Genomic DNA, 10138 nt, shown 5'->3' with positions numbered 1-10138 from the left:
CTGGGGAAGGGGGCCCAGGGGGATGCTCAGGGCTGGGGGTAGGGGGCGCCAGGCGTTGGGTGGGGGAGCACCCGGGACCTCCCAACGCCAAACGCACCGGCCCCTTCAGCCACCCTCGCTGACGCCGGCTCCGCTCCAGGCCAAGCCTGGGCGCCGGGCCACGACGGAGCATCCGAGGATACCCCGCACAAGAAGTCAGCTGAGGGGAGAACGGAGTGCAGTGGACGCCGGCAGGGGTGACACACGGTGTCCAAGATTTCATACCTAGAAAAAGGGGCCCTTGGGCCGGTTGTGAAGGCCATAGAGAGAAGTCGGGGAAAGGAATTCCAAGCAGATAGAATGGCATGTGCTAAGGCCGGGACTTTAGTGTGACTCCAGCCAAGAGGGAGGGTGAGGGTCGAGGCGAGATGGGGTTGCTCTCCAGAGAGATGGGAGCCGGGGAGGGCTTGGGGAAGGACAGATTGGTGTTCCGCACGGGTGAGAGAAGGGTGGTGATAGAGGCGGGCACTGAGGAGCCTGTGCTCAGGGTGGACCAGAAGCGGGAATTGAAAGGACAATGACGTGCACCGGGATCTGGAGGATGTGGAATTCCCGGGTGGGGATACTGGGGTACCACGAGCAGCCGGCTGGGAAAGCCAGTGTGGGACAGACAGCGGGACCAGGACCTTGTGTGGAGGGCGAAGATCAGAGGACAGGATGCTAGGATTGGGCACAGGGGTCGGAGGACCGGGTCGGCGGTCAGAGGCCACAACGAGGTCAAGGACATCTCCGCGCGGGGGTTAAGGAGCCGGCGTGTGCCTTGGCGTGTGTTAGGAGGCTCCGCTCGGGCGGGAAGCTGGAAAGGCGGCCACAGAGCTTGGGGCTGAGTCCCGTCGGGGCGCCCTGGGCCGCAGGGCCCTGAGAGGCCGCGCGTCCGGGGGCTCAGCGGTCACGGCAGACAAGGGGATGCAAGGGGGCCGCGCGGGGTTTCCGAGCTCGGATCCCGAGGCGCGCAGACCCCTCCCCGCTGCGAGCCCCGCCTCCGGGGCGGGGGCCGGCCTGGCCCGCCATCTGCTTCACATCGACGCCGCTGCCGCCTCCCGGGCCTCCCGGGCCCCAGGAATGCAGCGGCGGTGGCGGGCGGGGCCATGCCTGGAGAGGGGGAGGGCGAGATCGACGCCGGACCTCTCTATCCGCCTCAGCCTTTCGTCCCATCAGAGTCGGTGCTGGGGTATCCGATGGCAGGCTCAGGATGTTGGGAGTCTGAGCCCTTGCTCCCTCTCCCCGTTGCCCAGAGACCTCCCCATGAAACGGCCTTTTCCAGTAGCCAAGAACCCGGGTTTTGTTTTCAGATCCTTATGCTACCTCTCGCCACCAGTGTTGCCCTGGACAAATCGCTTAACCTCTCTGGGTCCGTCTCTTCCTCCGTCAAAAGATGTTGGTGATGGTCCCCACCTCATGGAATGGAGGGGGAATGACTGCAGTCATGTGTGTAGCTGGTTAATGGGAAGGGCAGCCACTCTGGGTGTCTGGGCCATTTCTTTCATTACCCTCCCACAGCTCCCACCAGCAATCAGTTCCCTTTCCCCAGAGGCAGGAGGATCAGGGAGGAGAGGGAACACTCAGCCAGTAAAATCCTGTGCATGTCCTGTATGCCAGGCCTGTGGCTGGTGCAGGGATATAGTAGGGGAGTCAAACACCCCTGGTCCAGAAGTGGATGAGACTTACAGCAAGTCATCTGACATTCAGCAAGTGCTGGGGTGGAGGTGTTCAGTTGGGGGGTGGTTTCCCTTAGGGTGATCCCCGAGAGGTGACGAGTCGGCAGAGGTGGGAAGGAGGAGGCAGCACCTTGTGGTATCTGGGGTGAGGCCTTGAGTGCAGAGGAAGGCCTATGGGGGCTGGGCAGAACCCTGGACAGGGTTGGTGGAGAAGAGGCTGAAGGGAGGGTAGGCGGACCACAGGGGGATCTACCCGGTGCTCTGAAGACTTGGGCTTTTTGTCTGAGGGTCATGGGAACTCCCAGGGGCTTTGCACAGAGGAGGGGTGAGATCTGAATAGGCTTGGCTGCCTGGTGGCAAAGGAACTGGAGGCAGGAGGGTGGGAGGTGAAGCCAGTTAGGGAGTCAGTTTGGAGAAAGCAGGGAGACCCAGGGCCACTTTCACAGTGTTGAGGCAGGGCAGGGGAGAAGGGGCCTGTTTCATCCTAGATCTAGTTTGGGAGATAGAGCCATGGATCTGACATGTGCTCTGGGAGTGCAGTCAAGGACTCTGGAGATTCTGCCTCCCAGCCTGGAAGGACAGGACTTTCCTGAGATGAGGGGAGGCTAGGAGTTCAGTATTGGGAGGAGGGCTCCCCTGGAGGGCTTCAAGGCATTGTCAGTGTCTTGATGGGACCCAGTGAGCCTCCTAGCGTGGACAGACGAGAGGAGAGGAGAGAGAGCCAAGGAGGGGTCGCAGAAACCAGAGAAGGGTGTCCAGGGGGCCAGAAAAGGCCCAGGCATGTATGGGGTCCCAGGTGACATGGTAGGCAGAGGAGTCTGGTGGCTGGATTGGGGAGAGAATGGGGACAGACACTGGCACACTGAGAAGCAGTACTCTTGGGGGCTTTGCTGCAGTGGCATAGTCAGGTTTAAGATCATGGTTTAAATCACAGCTGCTTTGTTTGGCATAACAACCGTCTATGGAGGGGACAGCCTGCAGCATGGCCTGCGTGCTGAGGGGCCTGGACCTGGCCAGACTCCCTAGGGTCTCACCAATTTATAGCTCTAGTATGAGAACTGCTGCCTGCACCAGACCATCTTTCTCCTCATCTCACTTTCTTAAGATCTTGGGAGAATGGGCTTGCCACCCCAGCCTTGTCTGCCACCCTCTCAGAAGGAAAGACAGCTGTCCCACAGGCTTGTCTTCCTGCTCCTGGTGAACCCACATGGGCTCCATCCTGCTGGGGGGTGGCTTGGGGACATACCATGCTGGCGGGACCAGCTGAACTCAAGGGCTTTCTGGAACCTACTCAGCATGGGCTAGAGAGTGGACTATAACCTTGGTTGAGCTCTTAGTTTGTACCAAATGCTTGACACATCTTGGCTTTCTCAATAGTCCTGCCAAACCTCTGGACATCATTGTACAGATAGGGACGCCGAAGTTCAGAGAGGTTACGTTCCGTGCCCAAGGTCACACAGCAAGTGGCAGACATAGCATCGAAATGAGGCTCCTAACCACAGATCCATGTGGCCTGGGCAGAAGATGGTTAGTGCTTCAAGGCCATCCCAGCAGGCCATCCGGCAAGACTGTCTGCAGGAGGACGCCTTGCAGAGGCTCTCCTCCCAGAGACCTGGGTTCAGAACTGACAGAATAAGTAGGAGGGTGATAGGACTGCAGACCTGGATTTACCTGCAGATGGGTACCAGGAGCCCTGGGGCAGTACTGGGGGTGGTGGTGCAGACAATGGGCAGGAGAAGCCAGGCCTGCTTTGTGTTCCTGTGTCAGGTTTTCAGTTCTATTTGCAGAAAATAAGCTGAGCCCCTTCTCAGCAGTTTGGGATTTTCTGGGTCCTTTTTCCCAGGTCCTACATCTTTGGCCTGAGGGAGAATCAAGCTGTTTTCAATGGGGCGAGGTCCTGGGGCACAATCCAGGGTGTACTGATGTCTTTGAACTGAGGAATAGTTGGGGGTGTCTTCTGAGGGGCATGTTGTGGGACAGCTGCAGCCTTTCCCTTCCCAGCCCGGCCCACTCCCCAGGGTCCTCAGGCCCCCTCCCAACCTCCTTCCACCTCCACATCCTAGTTCTAGATTCAGATCCTTCTGAAGAAGCACATTCCTTTTCTCCAAATTGTGAATGCCTTTAGGATTTGGACAAAATTCTAAGTCAGTTGGGACCCTACAAACCTGCAGCCTGAGTATTGGTTTCTTCTCAGCCTCCTTTGCCCCCCAAATATGGGCACACCCAATCTCAACCCTCGTGCCCCTCTCCAGTGATTATGGCTTCACTCAGGCAGGGCCTCCAAACCTTTGTGCCCACACACCCCATCAGCCAGAGTTTGGAGGCTGTACTACCCTGAAATGTGACAGTTATAAATTATTTACCTCTTGCTGAAGTAACATCATGCACTTATAAAGCCAAATAAAAGTAAACAAGATTTTTAAAATGTATAAGTAGATGCTCTGATATCTTATCCACCCAAGTTTTGCCCTGGCACTCTGGAGCCCTCACAGTTTTACTTTTGTTACTCTCATGGAGGACTCCCCAGGTGTGCCCCTCCAGAAGCCCCTCCAGAAGCCACTGAGTGGACACCTCACTGTGTCCACATCCACCTCGCCCAGAGGCTGAATATCTGCCTTGGCGCTTAGCCCCAACTTAGCATTCATGTGCGTCTGTCTGACCCAGCCAGTCCTGGCACTGTCCAAGTCATGTCACCCATCTGGCTGGGCCCCCACCCAGGGGTGCCAGTTTGAGCAGGTCCAGGGACCTTTCCCCAACCCCTACCTCACTGCTGCCCTTCCTGGGACACATGGGGTCTTTTTTCTCAGTCCTAGTGGATAGGGGAGGAGGGCACGGAAGAGTAAGGGAATGGGAAGGGTGGTGGAGAGACCCATAAAGAGGATGGGAAAGTTCTTGGAGGTTAGGATTATTGGTGGTCTGCGCTCTGCCACCTCCGTGTCTGATCTCAGGGAACTGGAATTGTGTTTTCTTATTTGCTGAGACTCTACCAAGTCTAAAACCTACAGCAGTACCTGGTGCACCCAGGGCCTCGATAGCAATCTCCCCAAGGCAGAGTGGAGGTTGTTGGGGAGCCCCAGCGAGGACCAGATTGGGGTTCAGGCGCCCTCTCTCTGCCTGCAGCTCCCAGGAGCCTACGTGCTGCACTGGCTGGAGGCAGCAGGGGGACGAGTGTGGGATCGGTGAGTGAGGCATCCTGGGTACCGGGGCAGCGGATGGGAACACAGAGAGGAGGGAATAGAGTGGGGGCTGTACCCGTGGCAACTCTGGCCCCTCTCGTTTGCAGCGGTGTGCGAAGGCAACTCCACGTGCTCGGAGAACGAGGTGTGCGTGCGGCCCGGCGAGTGCCGCTGCCGCCATGGCTACTTCGGTGCCAACTGCGACACCAGTGAGCGTGGATCCTGGCGGGTGCTGGGCAGTAGGGTGGTATCTTACAGAGACCCTTGGGGACTTGAGCGGGCAGGTGGGGCCTATGAGTTGGGCGGGGTCTGATCCAAGAGCCGAATCCATCTTGGGGGCGGGTCTCCAGAGGCCGGGGTGTGGGACGCTGGCAGGTTAAGAATGGGTCCCGGCTCCCTCTTTGCTCGCCCCTGCAGAGTGTCCGCGCCAGTTCTGGGGCCCCGACTGTAAGGAGCTGTGTATCTGCCACCCGCACGGGCAGTGCGAGGACGTGACCGGCCAATGTACGTGTCATGCACGCCGCTGGGGAGCACGCTGCGAACATGCGTGCCAGTGCCAGCACGGCTCGTGCCACCCGCGGAGCGGCGCGTGTCGCTGCGAGCCTGGTTGGTGGGGCGCGCAGTGCGCCAGCGCGTGTTACTGCAGCGCCACATCACGCTGCGACCCACAGACAGGCGCGTGCCTGTGCCACGCAGGCTGGTGGGGCCGCAGTTGCAACAATCAGTGCGCCTGCAACACGTCGCCGTGCGAGCAACAGAGCGGCCGCTGCCAGTGCCGCGAGCGCACGTTCGGCGCGCGCTGCGAGCGCTACTGCCAGTGCTTTCGCGGCCGCTGCCACCCTGTGGACGGCACGTGCGCCTGCGAGCCGGGCTACCGCGGCAAGTACTGCCGGGAGCCGTGCCCTGCCGGCCTCTACGGCCTGGGCTGCCGTCGCCGGTAAGCGTGAGCCCCCGGCCCGGGCGCGGGGATGGGGACAAGGAAGGGTGGGCAGCCGAAGGGGACTGGGATGAGGCGGCTGCGGGCCCCGCCTAGCCTCCCGCCCCTTCTCCAGATGCGGCCAATGCAAGGGCCAGCAGCCATGCACGGTGGCCGAGGGCCGCTGCCTGACCTGCGAGCCCGGCTGGAATGGCACCAAGTGCGACCAGCCGTGCGCTACTGGCTTCTACGGGGAGGGCTGTGGCCACCGCTGCCCGCCATGTCGCGACGGGCACGCCTGCAATCACGTCACCGGCAAGTGCACGCGCTGCAATGCGGGCTGGATTGGCGACCGGTGAGCAGCCCATGCCGGAATCGACCCCAGCCCCGCCTCCCCTGATGCCTTCCACAGAGGGCACTATGGGCTTTGGGTTCCTTTGCCTCCATTTCCGCTCACACCTCCTCCCCGCCTTCTGAGGTGCGAGACCAAGTGCAGCAATGGCACTTATGGCGAGGACTGCGCATTCGTGTGCGTCGACTGCGGCAGCGGCCACTGTGACTTTCAGTCGGGGCGTTGCCTGTGCAGACCTGGCGTCCACGGGCCCCAGTAAGTGCCCTGGGACCTAAAGGGTGTTGGGGGTATGTATCCAACACAGGGCTTTCCCCAGACCCCAGGTGCTGCTATGTTGGCGGACAAGGTGGGATCCAGGCTTGGCCCTTCAGCCTTGGCCCCTTTACCTCATTTAGGGAGCGACAACAGGCTCTTTAGGGCAGTTTCCTACCCCGGTGTGGAGCCTGCGCTCTGGGATCTGGCGACCAGTTCGACCTGTGGTTATTGGGCTCTTAAGGACTGCAGGGGTGAGGTAGAGCTGACCATTAGCTGATGTAGAGCAAGCAGGGACTTCCATTTACAGCCAAGGGTCTGGTTTGGCAGCCCCTTTTTCCATCCACACAAGCGTCAGCCCTAGAAATGAGTACTCTGGCCCAGTGACCACAGGACCGATCCCCAGGCCCCTTCCCGCCGGTGTGCGCACATTCATTTCCAAAACATTGATCATTCAGTGTGTGCCCGGAGGTGGGGGTGGGCATCAATCCCCAGAGAATGGAGCTCTGAAACCGAGGCTGGCCGGCTGTGGGGGCGAGGGCAGGAGGAATCAAGGAGGACCGCTGTGGATCTCCCTCCTGCGCCCCCGCAGCTGTAACCTGACGTGCCCTCCGGGGCTTCACGGCGTTGACTGCGCACAGGCCTGCAGCTGCCATGAAGACTCGTGCGACCCCGTCACCGGTGCTTGCCGCCTGGGTAAGTGGGTGGCGGAGCGTTCCGTAGTGGGGTATGCAGGGGTGCCGGCACCCATGCTGACCCTCTGCCTCCTACAGAGACCAACCAGCGCAAGGGCGTGATGGGAGCGGGCGCGCTGCTCGCTCTGCTCCTCGGTCTGCTGCTCTCGCTGCTCGGCTGCTGCTGCGCCTGTCGCGGCAAGGACCCAGGGCGCCGGTGAGGCCTGACGCCATCCGACTTTCTCCTGGGTTGCGGTCCTCACCCCTCTCCCCTGGAATTGGGCCCTGGCTCCGCCCCTAGGGCGTGACCCTGCCTCTTTAGCTCAGGTCCCTCCCTCTCTGTTTCCGCTCCCGCCGAGATCGAACCTCCCTCTCCAGGCCCCGCCCTAGCCCCGCCCCTTCACTCAGGCCCCGCCCCTGCAGGGAGCTGTCGCTAGGGAGAAAGAAAGCGCCGCAACGACTGTGCGGGCGATTCAGCCGCATCAGCATGAAGTTGCCCCGGATCCCGCTCCGCAGGCAGAAGCTGCCCAAAGTCGTAGGTAAGGATACCGGTACGGGGTCTCTGGGGAAACACCTTCTGACACAGGAGGTTGCTGAGAAATGAATGTGAAGGGGTCAGTTTGGGAAATGCAGGGCCTTGAGTGTTGATGTAGGTGGGCATGGGAAGGTGAGACCAGAGAGAATGAGAGCGGGGATGCTGACACGCGGGAGCCCAGGGAGGAAGGTGGAAGGCTTAAGTGTGCAGGCAGGTGTGGAGGCATGTGTGGGAGGTCTTGGGCCCTTTCTCTGTGTAATTGCATCTGGGGCGCGGTGAGGGCGTGTGGACATTTGGGTCCAGCAGGTCCCCCACAGTCTGTAGGAGTACATTCTAAGGCCTGGTGCATTCACCTGGAGCTGCAGGTAAACTGTGGGACACTTATGCAAGGGAATTGCAGGCACAAGAAGACCCAAATCCCTGCATGGACCCCTGGCAGTGCCCTAGGTCCTTCCTGGAGAGTGGACAGGGTGGGTCTTTGCCCCCACACCACCCTACCTCAGGACCCTGGGTTGGGGGAGGTGCTGCTTTTCTCCATCTGCACTGATACACTCAGGGATGGACTCTCTCTCACTTGTTTCCAAAGATAATGGGGAAGGGGAGGCTCAGTCTTCTAGTAGCTAAAGATGGAGACAGTTGAGAACCCCCTTGGCCCACCCAGCAGAGTGGGATTTTTAGACACAAGTGTAGGGGCTGGACCCCACATTCCATTAGTGAAATGGAGATAGGCCAGCCAGCCTCTGGGATCTCCCCATTGTAGGGTGTGCATCTGTGGAGGCCAGGCCTGGGGGTGCAGCCTGCTGAGATGAGCTGAGCTAAAGGCAGCCTCGCCACTGCACATTTAGGCTCAAAAATGCTCCAAAGCTCCCTGAGTCCCACAAGGCAGGGTCTGAAGCATGGCCTAGAGACTCTGGTGGCCTATCCCAGCCAGGTGTTCTCTCTGGCCTTGTCTTCTCTCCCAACACCTCAGCCCAACCTCTTTCAGCTCCCTGGCTGCACACACTAGCCTTGCACCTTTGGGTATGTTCTCTTTTCTGGATTCACTGCTACCCATTCGCCAGTCCTGGCCTAGTGTCACTCTGCCTGTTGAATTGCTTGTCCCACCCACAGTCTTAGGGTAGGGCTGGTGTTGCATCATTTGTGGCAGAAAGGGCTATGGAGGGCACAGAGTGGGGGCAGGGTGGGGTCCTGGCAGCTGTGCCTCCTTCCTTCTCCAGTAGCCCACCACGACCTGGATAACACGCTCAACTGCAGCTTCCTGGAGCCACCCTCAGGGCTGGAGCAGCCCTCGCCATCATGGTCTTCCCGGGCCTCCTTCTCCTCCTTTGACACCACCGATGAAGGCCCTGTGTATTGTGTACCCCATGAAGGTGAGTACCACTCTGCTTGGGCCTCACTCCAGCCCAGTGAAATGATCCAGCTTTAAAGACCTCTGTGCTCTGGGGGACAGACAGCTTGGAGAGCAAGGGCATGGCGATGCTACTAACTGGAGTTGGACACACAGCTGAGGCTGCAGAGCTAGGGTCTGTGCTGCCCAGTGTCAAACTGGGGTGGGGTCTGGGAAGATGGGTGGACTCTCTCTAGCTACAGCCCAAGTTCACTTCTGGGAGAGACCAGGTAGAGAGAAAGTTCCAGGCCTGGGTTGGTGGTGGCAGAGGAGACTGGAGGGGCAGTCTACTGGATATGGGTGCGCATCTTTGCCTGACGGCTTGGCTCACAAACAGCCTGATTGGAAAGAGCCTGATTGGCTGAGATTCTGGCCCCTTTCCTCACCTGACCATCCCCTTGGGTGACTTTGGGCAGGTGACTTAACCTGAACCTTAGAAGCCTTATCTCTTAAAGAAAGATAATGAATCCCCTTGCAGGTGTTCAAGGGTCACATATGATGATGCTGGGCCCCTAGGCTGGGGATGTGGTGGGGGAGGGGTTCGAGGCCAGACTGAGATTGGGGCTTAAGCTGGGAACGTGCCCCTCACCACCACTGAGCAATCAGCCACAAGCTCTGGGGCTAAGAACTAGGTTTGTGGTCAGTGCTATGAAAGCGCCAGGTACATCTGCATGCCAGGGTCCCCGCCGCACCTGCTGAAGCGCAGGTGCCGTCTGCCGCGTCGGTGACCACGCCCGCGTCCTCAGAGGAGGCGGCACCCCTCCCCGCGTCCTCTGACAGCGAGCGGTCGGCTTCCAGCGTGGAGGGGCCCGGAGGCGCACTGTACGCACGCGTGGCCCGGCGCGAGGCCCGGCCGGCCCGGGCCCGGGGAGAGGCTGGAGGTCTGTCTCTTTCGCCATCGCCCGAGCGCAGGAAACCGCCACCACCCGACCCCGCCACCAAGCCCAAAGTGTCCTGGATCCACGGCAAGCACGGTGCCACCACGGCTACCGCTGCCCGTGCGCCCTCACCGCCACCACCGGGCCTCGAAGCGGCGCCCAGTCCCAGCAAGAGGAAACGGACGCCAAGCGACACGTCGGCGCGGCCGGATGAGCCTGGCAGTCCCCGGGCCCGCGACCCGACGCCACGACCCCCAGGGCTGGCCGAAGA

General features: G+C 60.4%; 1 protein-coding gene across 1 annotated transcript in view; it reads left to right on the top strand.

Annotated features, from left to right (window-relative positions):
- Nucleotides 1-4572: 4572 nt before the first annotated feature.
- The window catches only part of SCARF2 (scavenger receptor class F member 2), a gene marked incomplete at its 5' end in the record, with an annotated part of 6824 nt that continues 1258 nt past the window's right edge, over nucleotides 4573-10138 (top strand). Inside the window, 10 exons of the mRNA XM_025044486.1 lie at nucleotides 4573-4876; nucleotides 4981-5082; nucleotides 5291-5810; nucleotides 5926-6144; nucleotides 6268-6396; nucleotides 6986-7089; nucleotides 7167-7284; nucleotides 7491-7606; nucleotides 8820-9025; nucleotides 9651-10138. The exon at nucleotides 9651-10138 is cut by the window's right edge and continues 1258 nt beyond it. Coding sequence (XP_024900254.1) covers nucleotides 4573-4876; nucleotides 4981-5082; nucleotides 5291-5810; nucleotides 5926-6144; nucleotides 6268-6396; nucleotides 6986-7089; nucleotides 7167-7284; nucleotides 7491-7606; nucleotides 8820-9025; nucleotides 9651-10138 — 2306 coding nt within the window. The remainder of the gene's footprint in view (nucleotides 4877-4980; nucleotides 5083-5290; nucleotides 5811-5925; nucleotides 6145-6267; nucleotides 6397-6985; nucleotides 7090-7166; nucleotides 7285-7490; nucleotides 7607-8819; nucleotides 9026-9650) is intronic.

Source organism: Pteropus alecto, unplaced genomic scaffold, assembly GCF_000325575.1.
Source record: "Pteropus alecto unplaced genomic scaffold, ASM32557v1 scaffold113, whole genome shotgun sequence".
NCBI lineage: Eukaryota > Metazoa > Chordata > Mammalia > Chiroptera > Pteropodidae > Pteropus > Pteropus alecto.
The sequence above is the reverse complement of the archived record's forward strand: the minus strand, read 5'-3'. Positions and strand labels throughout refer to the sequence as shown.